Source organism: Phyllostomus discolor, chromosome 8 (assembly GCF_004126475.2).
Source record: "Phyllostomus discolor isolate MPI-MPIP mPhyDis1 chromosome 8, mPhyDis1.pri.v3, whole genome shotgun sequence".
Classification (NCBI taxonomy): Eukaryota; Metazoa; Chordata; class Mammalia; order Chiroptera; family Phyllostomidae; genus Phyllostomus; species Phyllostomus discolor.
Genome location: NC_040910.2, coordinates 92,820,625 through 92,843,577, shown reverse-complemented (window position 1 = coordinate 92,843,577; position 22,953 = coordinate 92,820,625). Strand labels below are relative to the sequence as shown.

General features: G+C 35.5%; 1 protein-coding gene across 2 annotated transcripts in view; it reads right to left on the bottom strand.

Moving 5' to 3' along the window:
- Positions 1-22,953, bottom strand: part of BRIP1 (BRCA1 interacting protein C-terminal helicase 1) — a 112,729-nt gene that overhangs the window by 76,670 nt on the left and 13,106 nt on the right. For both annotated transcript variants that reach the window (XM_036033594.1, XM_036033595.1), the window contains one exon: positions 1,601-1,891. In XM_036033594.1, the coding sequence (XP_035889487.1) occupies positions 1,601-1,891 (291 nt within the window). The remainder of the gene's footprint in view (positions 1-1,600; positions 1,892-22,953) is intronic.

Here is a 22,953-nt window from a genome sequence, read left to right as displayed (position 1 = left end):
GATTCACATTCATGACAGTAAAGATCAATCAAAAAACATAACCAGCACTATGGGGTTCTAGAGGATTACATAAAATAAGACTATCTGCTTTCAACACACAATCTTAAACTTTATAATTGCTCTTGATAATGAGACAATAAACTGTTATACTTTCCCCGATAACAATAAAAAGATCATGGCAATGCCAGTAAGTCTCCTTGCACAGACTATATAGACAAAAAACACATTTCAAGAATTTGAGGAATCCAGTAGATAAACTAGCCATTTATGGAAAGATGTCTACTTCAGCATAAAATTTACAGGGTTTTATCACTAAGAGCCTTTTATCTACTTTATTACTTTTTTAGCATTTGACTTTTTACTATTTTCATCTCTCCTTGAAGAGAACTTCTTAAATATTTTGAAAATTTCACAGTTCCTCAGTTAGTTAAAAAGAACTTATCAAAATAAATATAAATAGAATTTCAAAACTGGTTTTGATTCATTAATTTATATTTTCTTCCTAGCTCTGAACAAGTCCCTTAAGTTTTTCCACTGAATTTCCTTAGTAGTTATACTTCATATTTACATGAATGTCTATTGAAGCATATTTTGAATGTCCCCAAATAAAATGAATAAATTTCCATCTAATAAAAGAAAGCACTGGGAAAGAAAAGCATAATACAAAATAAATTTATTTAAATTATAGAATAGAAGGTGATACATCAGTTAAACAAAACTCCAAGGGCTATGGCTCATAGCCTTTTGTGTAAAAACAACTTTGACAAGATACCAGTGAAAGATAGAACAGCTTTCAAAAACCATTAAAATATCACTGGTCATTTCATACACTATCAATTTATGGTTCACCAATAATTTCTGGATGCAATTCCAGACTCAGAACTTCCATTTCAGAGTAAACTAGTTATCAAACAGGTACACAGACTACCAAACTAATGCTTTGCCAACAATTATTTAAAAATTATATATCTTTAGTAAGAAAGACTTCTCTATATCCACCTAGTCCAAATTCTTGTTATTCTAGATTTCCCTGGAAAACTTCAAAACCATCAATGACATATCTTTAGAGTTAATAATTAATATAATTTTTAGGAAGAGAAATGTGTGCCAATTAGGATGAGACAGGGTAGTCATTATATTTCTCATTCACTTATAAAAAACATTTTAAAACTTGCTCAGAGAAAGCCTAAATAAATGATCTTCCTTTGAAGTTTTTCAATATGTATAAGACAGCAATGAAATCTAATTAGACTAAATCACTTAAACACTTTTATCTCTTCATATGACATCATCCATGTTTGACTATTTTTGGTAGAAGGACTTAAAAGAAAGTAAGAAGACATCTGATTAAAATGGGTATTAATTCCAAGGAATTAAATACCCCCAAACTTTAGGACAAAACCCCATAATTTTAAACTTCAAGATTTTCTTGTGGTAAAATTATTTTTCAAAAATATCAATACTAGCAATTAATTCAATTTTCATACATTATTTGATTATCACTGGAAATGTACATATGAAACAAAATGAACACCAAAATTTGAGTGACTTTAACCCTTGCAGCCTTACTTTTTCTCTAAAACAAAATAACTTTACTCACATTTTTCCCATCCAGCAATTCCATGCACTTCTCGTTTCTGTTGAAGTTCCCTACGACTTCAGGGTGGACACAAGTGTGATCTCTGCTGGAAAGAATAGTCATCGGGACCCCTGAGTACGCTGTCCTCCGGAGCTCTCTGGTAATCTGAGCGATCTGCTTGTGTGTGCGTGTCCCAAAATATATTTTTGGCACCTTGGATTTCCCCCCATGATCCTTCTTAATGGTATTTGAAGAATCTTGACTGTTTCCTTGTTTAGTAGAACAGCAGCACCTAGAACAGTGACCAGATTGCTGTTCAAAAGAGAAAAAAAGAAAGAAAAAGATAACTGATGTCTGGACACCATAAAAAATGTTACCAAACCTCTCATGGAATCAGAGCCCATGAATCACAACTGTCAAATAAAGAGACATTTCAAGACACCATCTAAAAACTGCCATTAAAGAAAAACGACAAATTCCATTTCAAACTGGTTCTCTTTCACTCTTAAAACTTGTAAATGATGCGTCCATATTTGTACTGGTTTCTAACATACCACTCCAACTCTCAAATTCTCAAATGTTTTAAGTACATTTAAACTTTCCTCTTTCAGGAATTATAAAAACAATCAGACAAAACTGAGGACAATCTTAATTTCTGCTTAGGCTTCAGGTGAATTTGTGATACTACGGCGTAGAGGTAATAGTACTGTTTTTGTTCAGAGCACAGTCCATTTAAATATCCTAAACTATACCAATATTTTTCAAAGTATTTAAAATATAGCTTCCAAAAGAACAGAAATGTCAAGGTGAATCTAGAGTATCACCGAACAACAAGAAGCGAACACTATTCTCTAGCAAAGGTATGAAAATGGATGCATAGTATTAATATTTAATATGAAAGGCAGGTTGCTTGTGTGAAACAAGTACATCTGAAATCCAATTACCTGTCATAGAATGCAAATCCATCAGTAGAATTATCATTCAAGACAGGTTTTCCTGGACAATTTTACTCATAATTCAGTTTCATAATTGAAATGGTTATATGTCTCTGTAAACACACTATATGTAGAGCTTCAGGAATACAGTCTAATGTTGACCTGATTTGTTTTCTCTCCTGTTTCAAAACTCTCAAAAATGAAAACAAGTTTAATGCTATATATTAGAACCCATGGGTTCTCAGTAACTACTACCTAACAACCTTAATTTTGGACAGCGCAGCCTCACTCAGAGAAATACTGGGAAATGGTTAGTTTATAGACGTGGTCACTGTTGGGGGAAAAAAGCTAAGTAGCACAGTAGCTTAAAAGAATTTGCGCTGGAGGGTGATGGTTTAGCAGAACAAATCTGCCATTTAACTGAAGTTTTTTTTAAAAAATTATAGTCAGTAAGATTAGCCTTCATCAACAAATGCTAAGTCATAGCATGTTACACCACAACACTGGGGCTCAAGCTGTCTTTTAGCCTCGACCCAGTGGAAAAGCAAGTTCAAATTACTCTCAGTCTCGCTCAACCTTGTCCGCCATTAAATATTACAATACATGATAGAATGGATGTAAATGTGACCCTTCTGGAACTGTCACTCACTGGGATAAAAGGTTCACTGATGTGCCAAATAAACAGTCAAAGCAGATAAAGTTACAGCTATGCTGGAATTGTTACATTCCCCTCTCAGGTTGCCAGTAACAGCAGATTTCATTACAGAGTGCTGCCACATTAAATAGCCAGTTCCAAATATCCTGCCTTCTATATTGAATAATTACTTATTCACTGAAAGGATAAAAAGAAGAGTTATGAATGGGGCTCTTGTCAACAGTGAGGCAGGAAACAGCTGACATGTGGTTTATGTTACATATGTTGCAATATAACAATTTATGGTCACACAGAAAATGGGATGCAAATTATATCATGATATTTCTGACTGAATTCTCTTTTGGTCTTGGCAATGATCACATTAATTAATTAACATACTAAAAGAATTAAGGTAACTCTAGGTGGCAGAATTAGTTTACTTTTTTATAACCTTCAATCTTTTCACTCAATTATACTATTTCTCTTCCCTACGATACAGTTAAGCTCATCCTGAATATTAGAATGCTAGGGCCCAATTCATTGTTATATACTATGTGCATATATTATATCCAAGAATAAAAGTAATCCATAAAAGCTAGAAAATCATCTACTTTTTGATGGAACACTTTCCAATACCAATTCCACTTAAAACTTTACCACTTACACCTTTTAATTCCTTTCTTGTTCCTGACCAAAAAATTCAAACAAAACAGAAATAAACAAAATAAATCAGACAAATAATTCAATATAAGTTGCAAATAGTTCACTCTAACTTGCAAACCATCATATACGTATAAATACATTTTTCATACAATTTTTCAAACAAAAAAAGAATGCTATTTTACAGTTTTATAACTTGCTGCTCTGTATTCAAACTCTTTAAATTTTAAAAGGTGTACATTGGGCACTAATAACTTAAATAATGAAATGTGTTTATATTAAAATGTTATGCTAGTAGCTGCACTAACAAAAACAAAAGATTGAGAATTAGTTTCAGAAAATGTTTCCCACTAGAGCAGTTTTATTTAGGTAACTTAAATTTGTTTTTCACTTCATAATTAAGAAAATTATAAACCATGGCTGATTTTATATTAAACATGTTTTTGTTCACTAAGATTTATTTATTTATTTATTCTCAGAGAAGGGAAGGGAGGGAGAAGGAAACACCAATGTGTGGTTGACTCTCGCACGCCCTCCACCAGGGACCTGGCCCACAACCCAGACAGGTGCCCTGAATGGGAATCAAACCAGTGACCCTTTGGTTCACAGGCCAGTGTTCAGTCCACCAAGCCACACCAGCCAGGGCTGTTTGTTAAGATGAAGTGCTCTTAGCCCTGGCTGGCGTAGCTCAGTGGATCAAGCGCAGGCTGCAAACCAAAGTGTCGCAGGTTCGATTCCCAGTCACAGTACATGCCTGGGTTGCAGGCCATGACCCCCAGCAACCACACATTGATGTTTCCCTCTCTCTATCTCCCTCCCTTCCTTCTCTATAAATAAATAAATAAATAAATAAATAAATAAATAAATAAATCGTAAAAAAAAAAAAGATAAAGTGCTCTGAAATCATTATACCACCTATGAACTTAAGGTGACTCCTCAAGAAGATGATTTTTCAATGGGTGGATGGGCAAGTAGAGTAGAAGAAAGAAATTAAGAAAGATGATTCTTTTCCTTTTGCTATATTAAAGAGGAATTATTTCTTCAAAAGTGATCTTCTATTGCTGTTTCCATTTAAAGGATTTGGTACAATCATATCTGAGAATGGAAAAAAACTAAATATGGCAAAAGAAAGGCTTGAAAAAGACATTAATAACAGAAGAATTATTTGAACCCAAATCAGCCACTTTCAATGCTGTAAGAAAACTAAAGAATCATAATAACAGCAAAGACAGGAGGTTATAAGACTCCAATTCAATTAAGAGCTAACACTTTAAAAGACAGATAACACACTTCAGGAAAGATAACACATGGGCTCCCCAAACCTGTGGTCACTAAGCCCTGTAAACCGGCCACACTGAGTGGCAGCCACAAACCCTTTAAGAGATGGCGGCTTCTCCCAGAGCTGGAAACTGTCTAGAGTCCTTTTATTTCCACAAAAGGCAAGAAAACCCAATCCAAATAACAGCATACATGTGAGTGTTAACAGCTATATTATTTCCACATGCAGAATTCAATCGTTTAAAAATACATTTCAAATCGACAGTAGCCAAAACTGTTCTTAGATGATCAGCAACCAAAATTTTTTGGAATATGTTCCTCTAACAACCTCTATATATTCTCTCTCTTGTCCTGGTATATAGAGACATAATCTAAATGGCTTAAAAGGATGAAGAAGGATTTTAAGATCTGATCTTAAAAGAAAAGCCAACTGTTCAATCCTTGCCAGTATTTCTTTCACAAAACTACAATTAGAAGTTCAAGTAGATTAAGAGACTACAATGTCAACCTGTAACGTTTCATAACTTTCTCCAACCTCTCCCCACAACAAAAACATTGCTATACCTAAATACTTGAAAAGAAAAAAGTACAAGACAATCTGTTATTTTTCAAGGCCAAAAAGAAAAATCATCTTGTTATGCTAATACTTGGGTCACTGTAGTTGCGAGTGACAATGACAAACACATATCCCGATATATTCATTATTAATAGTAATGACCATTTATTAAAGCTGTCCCTGTGCTAACCACCTTATATGTACTATCCCATTCATTCATTCATTCATTCACCCTCTACCCATCCATCCATCCAGCCATTCAAGAAATATTAGAATTCCTGATATATCAAGCTAAGTAGAAGACAATAACAATAGCCACCTCATCTCACTTACAAAGAGTTTTACTCTTTAACTGTTCTATAAAGTCAGTTTTTGCAATTTATTAGTATCAGTTTCACTCATGAATTAAAGAATTATTAAAGTTAGTACTCTAAGTGCATTATTTTCTGAATATAATTATAAAATATTCTTAAGGGTAAGCTATAAAATTAAATTCATAAAAACTAATTTAACTTATTATTAGCTGACATTTAAATCAAATATTCTCTAACAACATTCCCATTATGTTCCACAAGGGGAAAAAAAAAACAAAAACTCTCAAGAGACTCTTTAAAGCAAGAGTCCACAATCTCTCTGTAAAGGACCAGAGAGAAAACATTTTAGGTTTTGTAGGCCATATGATCTCTGTCCCTATACAGGAAAATATCCTTTATGATCCCAATGTAGGGAAGGATTTCTTAAGCAGTACACCAAAAGCACAATGACTGAAAAAAATAATCTTGTTAAGATGTCCAATTTCTATTTAAAAAGATACTCCCCTAAAAAAATAGTAAAAAAAGGGCACAAGCTGAGAGAAGATATCTGCAATGTATAAAACCAACTGAAGATCAATACTCATAACACATAAAAAATTCCAACAATTTTAAAAAGACAAATCCAGTAGATGGCCAAGAACAAGAAACCACAGGGAGAAGAAAAAAACTCCCTGGAAGGCCAATAAACATCTGAAAAGATGTGCAAACTAAGGCTCAACCTCATAACTAATTAGGAAAATGCAAATTAAAGCCATAACTAGATTCTATTTCATACCCACCGGATTGGGTGCTAGAAAAGGGCACAAAGCAACTCTCACAGCTGCTAATCCAAGTATAAACTGGCACATCCATTTTGGAGAGGAAACTGGTGATCCAGTTAAATCAAATATATATGAGCCCTCTGACACAGCATGACAATGGTAGGTAAAAATGCTAGAGAAACTCTTGTACTTTAAAGGAGATACAACAGTGATACTATTTGTAGCATTGTTTTTTTTTAATAGTGAGGAAAACAAGCTAACTGCATCAACTGAAGAATGGATGGATAAAATGGGGGGAGGGCTCAATCTATGGAATATGATATATAATGAAAAAGTATAAACCAGGGTTGCATGTACCAACACAGATAAAATATCAAAAAACAATGCTGAGCAGGCTGAGCATGACTTAAATATTATTCTCCCCATAAAATTCCAAACAAATTGATCATAGGAATAAAAACATAAAAAGTTAGTAAAGAAATAGGGATCCTCCCTATCTATGGTAGATAATCCTCGGCGCTAATGGCCGCAGTGGATGATACACTTGAAAACACGACATGTGCTGCACAGAAAGCACAGCACAACAAATACACACTGTGCTGGCTCTTCCTCGGCTGCTTACTACCCAGTAGAATACCTTTCATCGTAATCCCTCTGACCAAAAATTTTTAACCAAACTCATTAGGAACTAGGTTCTTAAATTAGGGCCCATGAACTGTTACAGAGGGTTAGAGATGACCCAGAAACTATAGGCACAAATTTGTCTGCATTTTTAGAAACTGAGTCGGTAACATTCATCAGGTGCTCAAAGAAGATTGTGACTTATTTGGGTGAGGGCTTTACCCACAAACTTATGTCTGATTTTAGGTGGAAATCAAATGAAAACATCATTTTCTTTACAACCAACCTGGCCATACACAATTATTCTGCAAAGTAATAAACAAACTGATAACTCAAAGAAGATAATTTTATAAAGGTTCCTCTACTGCTTGTAAGTTCAATTTTCTTTTAATGTTTGTAAGTTACCTAATTATTAACATAATTCTAAAACAGTTCATTATTAATTTTTAATTCCATTTTACAGATGGAAAATATCTAGAAAGTTCTTCAAATTACCATAAAACACAATAAACTTTTAGAGAAGTTGGAATTTATAACCTTAAATCTTAAAACTTTAACAGAATTATTTTCATTAGCAATTAACTTGGCAAAAAAACAAAATACTGCCCTTTTTATTTCAAAAGTCATGCATGTATAAAGCTAGTGGTAAAAAGCCAATGAATGTAGAATTATACTACGATCTTTGGGGCATAAGAAGCAGGGTTTATTGTTAATCTTTATCAACCATTTGCTGTTGTCCAAGCCATCTAAACAGGTACTCAATGCCTGTTGTGCAAAATCTCACATAAGCACACACTCTGCTAAGATAGCAAAAGCGACATAACTATACCTTTTCAACTATTCTTTTTAAAAAATTCAAACAGTAGTAGTACTCTACCGCCACAGTTTCATGATTAAACTGCACAAAGCAGCTGTTTATCCACTCGCAGGAACCAGCAGGTGAACCTGATTCAATATTTATCACAGGCTTTCACAGATCACTGCTAACCAAGCAAACGTTTTAATTAAGCTGGAACTTGCTTCAAAGAGCTCATTCAAGATGTCAATCAGCAGGTAAGGGATCAGATACAGTGTCAGGTGAGAGTGTGTAATACAAATCCACAACTTTCTTCATCCCATCGCTGTAAATTAGCCTGCTCTAAAGTTCAGACTCTGATTGTAACAGACTGCCAGTCTCCTGGAATGTGTAACTGAAGTCACTCAAATTCTATTGTGAAGGTTGTAAGCAATATGTTAAACTGCAATGGGCTAGCACATTAAGACAGATCCTTTTCACGGTTGTTTTTTGATACCATAAGTGTTTGTTACCCTACTCTCCACTTACTGTTTACTTTCTTGCCTAGTGTAAATGGGAATTCCTTAACACAGTTGCCCCAGTTTCTGAAAAGCCTATGTTTTGGTAGAATTAATCAAGACAGACCTAAAGTGATATAATTTTTATCTAAGTTAATACTTGAACAATCTCATTCTATAAGAATTCTCAGTTTAAGTCAAAAACATAAAAAAGTTCAACCTGCTATAAAGTAAACATTCTCCTGGATTAACAGCACTTCACACAGATGTGACTATACATAGCAGTGAGTCCCAAAGTATGGTGACCACCTTCATAAAAAATATCTGGGGTGTTTATATGAAAAACATGGGGGGGAGAAGCACTACTCAATAAAGCTTTCTGCAGTGGTAGTATGTTCTATATCGACACTATTCAATACACTCGCCACTAACCACATGCAGTTATTGAGCACTTGAAATGTGATTAGTGCAGTGGAGGAACTAAATTTTTTAAAAAGATGTTATTCATTTATTTTGGAGATGGGAAGGGAGGGAGAGAGGGAGAGAAACATCCATGTGTGAGAGATACAGGGAACAGCTGCCTCTCGCACACCCCCACCTGAGGACCTGGCCCACAGCACAGGCAAGTGCCTGACTGGGAATCGAACCCACGGCCTTCTGGTTACCAGGCTGGTGCTCAATCCACTGAGCCACACCAGCCAGGACTGGAACTGAATTTTAATGTTAATAATTAAAACAATTAGTCACATGTGGCTAGTGGCAAGTGTATTGAATAGAACAGTATAGACTTAAAGTATTACCACAAGTTCTGCATTTAATCTGGAAAATAAACTACTAGTTGGAATAACCAAAACATTTTAGAAAAACAAGATGGGAAAGAATGGTATATATTCTTATATATGTAAGGCTTTTGTGTATATGATAAAGATACTATGCTAGGCAGCTCTTTAGACATGTGTCCAACCCTTTATTCTGAAAACTGGTCGTCATCTATAGCCTCTGCTGAAAAGGTTCACCGAATATTTACATTAATAACACATGACCATGCCCAAACTCAATTCCAGGCATAACAAGGCCAATCAGATTCACTTTCCTAGGAATTGGTACTTGGGACATGTAAACTCAGTTAATTAACTACAGGTAACAAACCAGAACATCTTGTAGTCTTGAAGCCTTCCATTTGGAGATGTCATGGTAAGGTCACATGAAAAAGGATATGTAAACCCTGGCTGGCATAGCTCAGTGGATTGAGCATGGGCTGCGAACCAAAGTGTCGCAGGTTCGATTCCCAGCCAGGGTACATGCCTGGGTTGCAGGCCATAACCTCCAGCAACCGCACATTGATGTTTCTCTCTCTTTCTATCTCCCTCCCTTCCCTCTCTAAAAATAAATAAATAAAATCTTAAAAAAAAAAAAGAAAAGAAAGAGGATATGCATCCAGAAAACCAGTCTACAAAAAAATAATGAGAGAATTTTATGGAGAGAGGCAGGGAAGACACACTTGAGGTCCCAAGAGAAGAGAGAAGTTAACTAAAAACTTTTGAGTTTCGATAAATATCACACAAATGATATTTGGAGAAAAATTAGTTAGATCCTGCCTCCTGCCTACATCAAAATAAATGAACAAACAAAACAGAAACAAACTCATAGATACAGAGAACAGATTGACAGTCACCATCAACATAAATGCAAAAAGCCACAAAACATTATCATATCAAAACAATGTGTAAAAATAATTATATACCCGAACCAAATGGATGTATTCCAGCTGTGCAAGGCTGGTTCAACATCGAAAATCAATTAATGCAATCCATCATATCAATAGACCAATAAAGACAATGCACATGGTCATATCAATAAATGTAGAAGAAGCATTTGCCAAAATCCAACATGCGGTCATGATAAAAACTCAGTAACCTAGGAATAGAAGGGAACTTCCTCACCTTGTTAAAGAATAACTGCAAAAACCCTACAGCAACCACAATGCCTCACAGTGAGAAACTTAAAAGCTTTCCCACTAAGATCAGGAACAAGGCAAGGATGTCCTCTCTCACCACTCCTTTTCAACATCATACTGGAAGTTCTAGCTAATGTCATAAGACAAGACAAGGAAATAGAAGGTATACAACTTGGGGAGAAAGATATAAAACTGTCTTTGTTTGCTGATGGCATGACTGTCTACATAGGAAATTAGAAATAATCAACAAAAAGACTTCTGGAACAAGTAAGTGATTATATCAAGGTTGCAGGATACAAGGTTAATATGTAGAAGTCAATTACTTTCCTATATACCAGTAATAAACAAGTGGAGTGTGGAATTAAAAACACAATACCAATCATATTAGTACTCCCAAAATGATTAGGTATCAGTAAATCTAACAAGATTTTCATGAGGAAAACTATAAAACTCTGATTAATGAAATCAAATAAGAACTAAATAAATGGAGAGATGCTCATGGATAGAAAGACTCAATATTGTTAAGATGTCAGTTCTTCCCAACTTGACCTATAGATTTAATGCAATCCCAGTGAAAATCCCAGCAAGTAATTTTGTGGATATTGACAAACTAATTATAAAGTTTATTCAAAGACATTAAAGACTCAGAACAGCCAAACAGTACTGAAGGAGAACAAAATTGGAGGACTATGTGGTCCTACTTCAAGACTTACTACAAAGTACAGAAGTTAAGACAATGTGATATTGGTGAAAGAAGTGATAAATAGACTTGTGGAACAGAATAGAGAACATAGAAATAGAAGAAATAAACTGATCTTCAATAAAGGAGCAAAGGCAAAAACGTACAGTGAAGTTAGTCTCTTCAACAAATGGTGCTGGAAGAACTGGATGTCCACATGCAAAGAAATGAATCTAGACACAGTCCTTACAACTTCTCAAAAATTAAGTCAAAATGGATCACAGACCTACATGTAAAACACGAAAGTATGAAATTCCTAGAAGGTAACACAAGGAAACCTAGATAATCTTGGGTGTGACTTCGGATTCAATACCAAAGGCATGATCTATGAAAGATATAACTAATAAGACGGACTTCATTATAATTGAGATTTTCTGCTCTGCAAAAGATCATATCAAGAGAATAAGAAGACAAGTGACAAACTGGGGGAAAATATTTATAAAAACATCTGAAAAACGACTTATCCAAATATACAAAGAATTCCTTAAAACTCAACTAGAGAAAACAAGTCAATTTTTAATGCTTTTAGACCTTATTAGACCCTCACTTTTTCATGCTTATTAGAAAGCTCACCAAAGATACACAGATGGCAAATAAACATATAAAAAGATGCTCAACATAATGTGTCAGTATGTCATCAGGGAAATGCAAAACAAAATGACAGCAAGATATCACTACACACCTATTAGAATGGCCACAATCCAGAAAGCTGACAACACTAAATACTAACAAGGATGTGGAGCGACAGGAACTCTCCTTTATTGCTGGTGGAATACGAAATGGTCCATAGTGGCTACTATGGAAGACAACTGGCTGTTTCTTAAAAAACTAAATATACTCATCATATAATCCAGCAGTCATGTTCCTTGGTATTTACCTAGAGGAGTTAAAAACATATGCACACAAAAACCTGTACATAGATGTTTATAGCAGCTTTGTTCATAACTGCCAAAACTTGGAAGCAGACAAGATGTCTTTCAGTAGATGAATGGATAAACTGTGGTACATCCAGACAATAAAATATTATTTAGCACTAAAAAGAAATGATCTATCAAGCCATGAAAAGACATGGAGAAACCTTAAAAGCATATTACCACATGAAAGAAGCTACATACCATATGATTCCAACTATGTATGAAATTCTGGAAAAGACAAAACTATGAAGACAGTAAAACGATCAGTGGTTAAAGGGTAGATAAATGGTGATGGAAGGAGACCTGACTTGGGGGTGGTGAACACACAATACAATTTACAGAGGACGTATTATAGAATCATACACCTGAAACCTATATAATTTTATTAACCAATGTCACCCCTATAAATTCAGTTTAAAACAAAGATCCCTGACTGACAGTGGTTCTGGGGGAAAAGGATGTGATGAATAGGCATAACACAGAGGATTTTTAGGGCAGTAAAAATACTCTGTATGAAATGATACTGATGGATACATGTATTATACATTTGTCCAAACCCATTAAGTGTACAACACCAGGAATGAACCATAATATAAAGTATGACTTTGGGTGATTGTAATATGTCAGTGCAGGCCCCCCAACTATAGTAAATATACCACTCTCGTGGGGGACGTTGATCGTGGTGGTGGCTATGCATATGGGGAGGCAGGGCCTATGTAGTAAATTCATGTACCTTCCCTTCAATTTTGCTGTGATCCTTACACTACTCTATAAAAATAAAGTCTTGATAAAAAATAAAAAATTATGAAAAATAACTGATGATTTAAAGCGAAAATATTAACACAATATTGTGTTGTTTATAATATATAGAGAAGTAACATATATAACAAAAATGCACAAAAAATGAGAATGGAAATGAAAGCATAGTGGTAGAAGTTTCGTATACATTACATGTGAAGCAAAATATTCACATTTGAAAGTACAGTGATGAATTTAAGATGAAATTATAAACCCTAGAGCAACCCCAAAACAAATAAACCTTTGCAAGGTCACTTTGTAACCCTTCTCACCAAGAGGTGAACTCCATCCCTTGAATCTGGGTTTGGCCATGTGACCTGCTTTGATGACTGGGATATCAGCATGCATGACACATACAGGAGCTCAAAAGGTATCTGTATATTGGGGTTTCCTCTCATGCTGCGCCTGGAACCCTGGGGCCACCATATACACATACCAGGGTTAGTCTGCTAGATGATGACACCTACCCCACAGTCCCAGGGGACTGCCAACCAACCCCTGCAGCAGAGCTGCCCTGCTGACTTGCAGCTGACCTGCAGCTGACCAGACGCATGAGTGGCCCAGCTGAGATCAGCAGAAGAAATGCCCAGCTGAGCCCAGCCTAAACTGCTGACCCCCAGAATAATAAGCTAAATAAATGGTTGGTTTGTTACATAGCAATAGATAACTAATTATGTGTGTGTATGTGTATAAAAATAGGTAGCAAGCAAAACATCAGGGGTTAATACTAACGGCATAGTTGAATTAATAATTAATGTTAATAACTTAATTATACTTTGATGGTTTCCAAATTTGCTCTAAGAAACAGATGACTTTTCATATACAAAAAGTTATAAAAATATATAATTCAATATCAAAAAATTATTTTTCATTATTTCCACCTAAATACCAAGAATCTAAAAAAAGAACATTTTTGACCTAGTACATTTGAATGAATTGACAGATTTTAAGTTCTGTCAGAGTTTGGATATAAACAGTTATAATAATATAAAAAAACTAAATAAATGACAAGGCAATATATATTAGCACTAGAAAAAAATAAAACCTGGTCTGTGGAAAAAATATATAATGACTATAATATTAGTTCAGTTTTTATAATACTGACAAAAAATTACAATAACATCAACAGCAAATATTGGAAGGGTTAAGGGAAAGAAGGAATGAGAAAATTAGAATAATAAGAAAGCAATAGAAGATATCTAAAACCAAAAATTTCAAGAGAAAAGCAGTTAAGCATGTTATTTTTAATCAAATAAATAAATATCAGAAGAAACAGGTAAAATGATTTAAAATTATTGACTTCAAATAGTGGAAATTGGTAGAGAATAGAATTAATGCAGGGGTCTACTAATTTTTGTTTGAAGCCATATAGAAATCTTTAACTCTGACATACTATATACGTACTTTGAAAATGTAAAAATTTAAAAAGGAAAAAAATGTCCAGGAACCAATTCAAGTATATATTTGGCATATGATAATCGCAAAACTTCCTATCAGGAAAAAACTACACTTTAATTGACAGCAGGACTACAGATCACCTGTTTGGAAAAGCACACAGTGAAGAGCCCGGCTCGTACATATATTAAAATACATTTTAATATATGTATTAAATAGGAGAGTGAAATGTAAAAAAAAATTAACTATAACAGAACTATGAAAAATATCTACTGTAAATTTATACAAAAAGTCCAGAAAGATTCTCACTAAAGCGTTTTATGGTTTTACTTCTGGGAAGCAGAAAGAGGTGTGGGAGCAATATTTTGAGGGAGAATATTTTGATTTTCACTCTTTATTGGTTTGTATTGTTAAAGGTTTTTCAAACAATTTTTTTAAATTTGAGTTTTAAATTTCCTTTGACAAGTCTTTAGTAGATAAAAACACACCACTGTAGAAGATAATTTCATCTTTCTCCAACTGTAGATTGACTATTTAATAGAAAGTATTTTAATGCCAGGCATACTGAATAATAAAATCTATTTTCTCTTGCCCAGTGCTTTCTTTTTTCCTCACCAGCCAACAGAAAATTTTTTTTTTCCTAGCCATTTCTTTTCTCTCCTTTCCCCCCATTTATAATCATGACTCTATATTCACTCAATTCTAGAATAGGCTCAAACAATGGTTCTATTATTTACCTGGAGTAAAACCATAGTCAAATAATCTAATATTTTCAGGGTTCAATTTTCTTATGTGTAAAATGAGATAAATATCTGCTGTGTTCCTCCTAGTGTTGATATAAAAATTAAGAAAACATAAATTATCTGACATAAGTATATATTCCAAAAAGCTAGCATATCATCATTAATAACTTTTTAGGAAATACAGGTTATTATTTTTAAGCATCTGGCATGTAATAGGTTTCAAAAAAATTGAATAAATTGTACTTCAATTAGTTGGCAATATTATTTAACAACTTGTTCCGAGTAGCTACAGAAATCAAATGTTTCTAATCTTTTGTTTATATTCAGCACCAATTTACCTGTTGGTCCTTGAAGTCATTGTTTGACTTTTATTTTTGTGTTTTAGTACATAAAAACTACAACAAAAATGTACCATAAAAGAAGAAAAAAACATTTTAAAACCTGCTTTAAGTTGCTTCTATGTAGAACCATCACACCACATTAAGTACATGGATCTGAGTAAAATGTGTAAGCTACAAGAAATACTGGTAAATTATGCACATCCTTAACTTTGGCCATTTTTTTTCATTCATTTATTTAACAAACATGTGAGTACCTACTAGGTACTGGTCCTCTGCCAGATGCTGGTTATAAAAAAGTGAACAAAAGAGACATCACACTTGTCCTTATGGTTATCCTGGCAAGAAGGAGAACAAAACAGTTAAGCCTACAAATAAGTACATAAACTTTGTTAAGCCTTGTAATTAAAAGAACAAGCTATTGAGAGACTAAATGAGGACCTATCTTAAATGAATTACCTATGTGGTACTGCAGACAACATGACCTAGAACAGTGCAAAACCGAACTATCTTTCCCCCAAAGATTGTCTATAAGAGTTTATTCAGAGGCAGAACAGTGAGGTGGTTGAGAGGATCAATTCTAGAGCCGATGGCCTGGGTTTTACTCTAAACCAGCCTCTACATATTAGTTTTGTGCCATAAACAAGCTATTTAAATTTTCTGTGCCTTAATTTCCTCATCTGCCACTGAAGAAAATATTAATACCTTTCTCATAGAGTTATAATAAGAACTGAGTTATACAGTTCTGTCTTATTTTGAAAACTATCAAATTCACAAAAAAGTTAAAAGCATTAACTCACAAGAATCTGTATTTACCAGGTAAACTAGTATTTCTACAGTGCTTAGAGGTGTTGCTGGCACATAGTAAACATCGTATCACTACATAAGCAGTTATGTTAAGTTAAATTAAAATAATGAGAAATAGACTTGTAAAAGATTTTGCAGAGAAAATTGGTCATTTTCTCCTAAGATCCTAGAGAACATACCAAATATTGAAAAGAAAAAGGGAGAGAGAAAGGAGGTGGTGTGAAAGAGAAAGACAGACAGAGACAGAAGGGAAAGAAAAGGCAAGGATGTAATACAAAAAGGCCCAAGGGTGTGCCGACACCACTTCATCTGAAGGCCAACAGCGCTCTCTGCTGGGCCCATATCCTTTCTACACACTAAGCCAGAGGAACACACTACTACTCCACGAAATCGAAGAGTATCATCACTTTTGTAAAGGTATATAGACAATGTTAGCATTTATTTAATGAACAAATAAAAAGTAAGTATAAGCATAATAATGAATCTGTGAAAATATCTTACCCATTGTGAGGATTTACTAAAAGAATGAAAAGGACAAATAAATTCTAGAGACAATGGTTATAAATAGTGGAACAAAGTAATATCAGAATGGTATGTTCTACTTTAAAAAACAATGTTTTCTCAACTATATTTTAACCATATGGAGACTAATTCTTTGACATATAAGTTATCAGTACAAGAAAAGAATCTAAATGTCCGTTCTAGAGGACAATGCAAGGTAATTCAAACAACAGAGTACTGACACCCTTTTCTGACTTGAAGAGCAAGTGAGCAGACTGAAGATGATAGGAAGCTAAAAAAGTAACTAATTCTCCAAGTTGTAAACCAAATTAATTTAATAAAAACTGAGAAAATTTGAAAAACCTAAAAAGTTTAATGTCAAATTTAGAGAAAAACAAAAATCATTAATTTGTCATTTAATTTATGGAGAAAAGTTTTTCTAAAAATAATACAACTACAGATTTCAAATATATAAAGATATAACATTTATATCTTTGTAGAGATAAAAGAATGAAATGTTGTTTATGAATCCAAATAACCATTCTTTTAGAAAATAAATACTGTTCTCCCTAATATCATCTTTAAGAACCCAAAGAGGAAAAATATCCTTAGAATTTAGAGGTGTTAAATATGAATAAAATATAAGGTATAATAAATCTAGTCCCACCATCTTTTTCTCCCCATTGAAGGGACAAGTCCTAAAAAAGAAATGTTACTGTCTAAGTCCCTCAAATTACCGTATTTAAAATATTCAGATGATCTAGATTAAAATATGATACATAAGCCCTGGCTGGTGTAGCTCAGTGGACTGAGTGTGGGCCTGCGAACCAAAGTGTCACTGGTTCAATTCCCAGTCAGGGCACATGCCTGGGTTGAGGGCCAGGTCCCCAGTAGGAGGCGCGTGAGAGGCAACCACATATTGATGTTTCATTCCCTCTCTTTCTCTTTCCCTTCCCCTCTCCCTAAAAATAAAATAAAATCTTTAAAAAATATATGATACATAAAATATGAGGCATATGATCTCTCAACATAAGTTCTAACATAGACTGCATTTTTTAAAATCACTTTAAGGGGTTTGGTGATAATTTCAGAAGTTGATAAATATTAAATCTTATGAAACTTACTTTTCTTCTATTTCTTTATTCCAGGATTAACAGAAAATATTTTTGTGATTTATAATACTCTGCAAAGATTAAGAAATGTTGTACAATGAGGGAAGAACAGTGTCTTCAGTAAATGGTGGTGGGAATACTAGACAGCCACATGCAAAAATAACTCAAAATGCATTCAAGAATGTAAGATCTAATATCACAAAAATCCTACAAGAAAACATAGGTGGTAAGGTCCTTGGCTCAGGTCTTGGTGATGTTTTTTAACTGAAACAGAAAGCAACAAAAGCAAAAATGAACAAGGCTACTACACCAAACTAAAAAAGCTTCTGCATAGCAAAGTAAACCATCAACAAATGGATAGGCAATGTACTGAATATGGGAAAAGATATTTGCAAATCATACATCTGAAAAGGTGTCGATATCCAAAATATATAAGGAATGCATACAACTCAAAGCAAAAAAAAACTCCAATTAAAAATGTACAGAAGAGCCCTGGCTGGTGTGGCTCAGTGGATTGAGTGCCAGCCCGTGCACCGAAAGGTTGCCAGTTGGATTCCCAGTCAGGGCACATGCCTGGGTTGAGAGTCAAGTCTCCAGTTGGGGGGCCTATGAGAGGCAAGTGATCAATGTATCTCTCATACACTGATGTTTCTCTCCCTCTATTTCTCCCTTCCCTCCCTTCTCTCTAAAAATAAATAAAGAAAATCTTTTTTAATAATGCACAGCCCTGGCTCTTGTGGCTCAGTGGATTGAGTGCCAGCCTGTGAACCAAGGGGTCACTGGTTCAATTCCCAGTCAGGGCCCATGCCTAGGTTGCAGGCCAGGTCCCCAGTGGGGGCCGCATGAGAGGCAACCATACTTGATGTTTCTCTCCCTCTCTTTCCTCTCCCTTCACCTCTAAAAGTAAATAAATAAAATCTGTAAAAAAATGTACAGAAGATCTAAATAAACAGTTTTCCAAAGAAGACTACAGGTGGCCCATAGGTACATGAAAAGATGCTCAATATCACTTATCATGTAAATGCAAATCAAAACCACAGTGAGATACCACCTCGCAATTATGACATTGGTCAGAAAAAAAAAGAGTGGGGAAGAGGAGAAAGGGCAAAAGAATGCAAAAAGTTTATAAAGGCCTAAACACTGAACAGGTAAATAGGAATTTTATAAGCCATCTAAAGACTTTTGAAATTTATTACCAAAGTTAATGTTTTCTCATCCCCTACCTGAAAAAACAAAAATACAGATAGAATATATAACACAATAGTTTTTAAGATACAGGACATCAGGTTTGGAAGAATGATCCCTGAGAGACAGGAAACAAATGAGATATAAGCCCTGTGACTGCCTCAGTGTATCTATCGTCTCGAGGGAGTTTCCAGTCTACGGCGTAAGGAGGGGAATCCAGACACAGCCCAGGAACCCTGAGTTCCAGAGACACTGACTGCTGAGAGCCCAGGGAGGCCACAAAGACTGAAGTTCACGGGGACAAATACCAGAGTGGGGAGAGCTGCACAAATGAACCCCAGAGATTTGCAGAGGGACCTCTCAAGTATCTGGTAGAGTATTGATCAGCACATGCCAATGGGGAAATAATCCAAAACAGTAGCAAGAACCACCTGAAAAGATGGGGCATTCTCACAGGGCATGGAATAGTACCTGTTCCTACCAGACAGGCTAGAAAAACCTCCCAATTAATGGAGCATGAGGTAAATGACTCAGCAGGAGCCAGCTTCTACTGAGCCCCAAACCAAACCCTGCTCAGGTCCCACCTAACAAATCCTAAAAGCAAGACCCAAAGGATCACACCAATTCAAAGTAACTTAACTGCATTTCAGAACAAAACTCAAGAGTATTTATAGAAATACAGTACAATAACACTCAGCACCCAAAAAGGTAAAATTCACAATACCTTCACACATCGCCTAACATTTCAGTCAATAACCAATTACACACACAACGGTGGTCCCCTAAGATTATAATGGGGCTGAAAAATTCCCACTGTCTAGTGACACTGTAACATCAGAAGGCACGACTTGACCCACATCTTTGTGGTGATGTAGACGTAAGTAAACCTACTGTGCTGCAGTCGTATGAAAGCACAGCACACACATTTATGTACTGCACACACTACTTGTTAATGATGACAAACCATTATGTTATGGTTTAGTGTATTTACTATACTATACTTTGATCATTATTTTAAGAGTATACTTTTTCTAATTATAAAGAAATGTTTGCTTTAAAACAGTATGCCATGTTATGTCAGTAAAACCATGTCTCCCGACTGCATCATTTTCTCTATGGTTGATTTAATCTCGTGGTGTTTTATACAGCAACAAGCGACACAGGCTTGTAGCCTGGAAGCGACGGGTTATATACCACATAGCCTAGGTGCGTAGCAGACTACAACACCTAGGTTTGTGGTAAGTGTATTTTATGATGCTCACACACTGATGAAATGGTCCAATGATGTTCTCAGAACATATCTGCATCATTAAGCAACCTATGACTGTATGTGGAACGCAATAAAAAATTACCAGGCATGGAGGGAGAGGAAGATGGGTGAAATATGTGAAGATGAATAAGGGGTACAAATTTCCAGTTATAAATAAGTCACAGGGATGTAATACACAGCATAGGGAATATGGTAATAACTTTGCACAGTGACAGACAGTTGTAGACTTATCGTGGTGGTCACATCGTAAGGTATATAAATGTCGAAGTACTATGTTGTACACCTGAAACTAACAATAATGTATGCCAACTATACTTTAATTTTAAAAACTTTGATAAAAATAAATTTTTCTAAAAAATTACCACCCTGGCTGGTGTTGCTCAGTGGGTTGAGTGCCGGCCCACGAACCAAAGGGTCGCTGGTTTGATTCCCAGTCAGGGCACACTCCTGGGTTGTGGGCCAGGCCCCCAGTAGGGGGCACATGAGAGGCAACCACACATTGATGTTTCTCTTTCTCCCTCCGTTCCCCTCTCTATAAAATAATTAAATAAAATCTTAAAAAAGTAAAAAGATTATTAAAAAAAATTACCAGGCATAATTCCTTTTACAGTAGTCCTCCTTATCTGCAGGAAATAGGTTCCAAGACCCCCACTGGATGTCTGGAACTACAGATAGTACAGAACCCTGTATACATTATGTTATTTTCCTATACACACATACCTCTGATAACGTTTAATCTATAAATTAGGCACAATAAGAGATTAATAACTAATAATACAATAGAACTACTAAAACAATATACTGTAATAAAAGTTGTGTGAACATGGACTTTTTCTCCCTCTCTTCCTCTCTAAATACGAACTACTCTGACAACTGGGACATCCACTGAGTGACTAACAGATGGCTGGTGTGCACAGCATGGAAACAAGGCACAAGGGGCAAATTCACATCCCAGCTGGTACCAAGTGGAGCACAGCAGAGCACACAATTTAAAACTCTCAAGCCATTTATTTCTGGAGTTTTCTATTTCTGTAATGCAATTGACCATGGATAACAGAAATCTTGAAAATTGGAATGATGGCTAAGGATCACTATATTTAACACTTGGAAATGAAAACTAATCCATAGTCACTGAAATAAAATCTGGGGCTGCACCTGTTGGAATGGCTATCATCAAAAAGACAGGAAACAACAAGTATTGGAGAGGACACAGAGAAAAGGGAGCCCTCGTGCACTGCTGGTGGGAATGTAAATTAGTACACAGCCACTACAGGAAACAGTATGGAGAGTCCTCAAAAAATTAAGAATAGAATTTCCATATAATCCAGCTATTCCACTTTTAAGTATTTATATAAAAAATATAATAACACTAATTGAAGAAGACATATGCACACCTAGGTTCACTGCAGCATTGTTTACAATAGCCAAAATATGGAAGCAGCCTAAGTGTCCGTGAATCAGACAAATGGATAGAGAAGTGGTGCACATATACAACGGAATATGACTCAGCCATTTAAAAAAATGAAATCTTGCCACCTGCAACAAGATAGATGGAACTAGATGGTATCGTGCTGAGTGAAATAAGTCTGAGAAAGAAAAATACCATATGATTTCACTTACTGTATATGCAGAATCTAAAAAATTGAATAAATGAACAAACAGACCACAAACAGACTCACAGGTCCAAAGAAGATTTTGACAGTCGCCAGATGGGAAGGGGGTTAGGGAGATCACTCACTTATTCACACAGAATGTTAAATATCGCAAGCACTGAGATTTGATAAAATTAGTAATTTTTACTGCTTCGTCGAGGACATTAAGTAAAACTGGCCTTTTTAAACTGAGTACTAATGATGGCGGACAAAACTACTGTGGGCACAGGTTGATGCCACCACCACCTTGATTGTGCCGCAGCACCAACAAACAGCCTTACCCAACACTGCTTCTGCTCATGAGTGCAAATGTCAAGACAGTAAAAAAAGCAAACAGCATCTTAATAGAACTATGAAAATACTTTTGGCCTCACAGAGCACCAAAAAATATCTCAAGAATCTCCAGAGCTCTTCCCTCCAACCCAGAGCATTCCGACTGCACTGCCACGCCCTGCAGGCCATCCTCAAAGGCAGCCTGGACCCGGGGATGGTGGGCAGTGAGGCAGCCGCTCCCTGCCCTCACTGTCCCTCCAGGAGCACCCAGCGGACGCTGAATTGTGGATGGATGAATACAGACAGCACTATTATGCAGCCCCACCGCTACTTCATGAGAAGTGCTGCTCTAAGGACACAGGCAGGACTTCAGGGAAGTGGGGTTCACACAGGCGTGTCCAACCTTTTGGCGTCTCTGAGCTAGAATGGAAGAAGAGTTGCCTTGGGCCACGCAGCAAATACATTGCAACATGTAATGGCAAAAAAAAAAATAACCTCGTGTTTTAAGTAAATTTATGATTTTGTGTTAGGCCGCATTCATAGCCATCCTGGGAGCATGCGGCTTGGACACACCTGTTTGAAGAGACAAAGGACGCTCAGACCTCTCTCAAGTCCCATTCTAGGATTTTAGAGCAGAG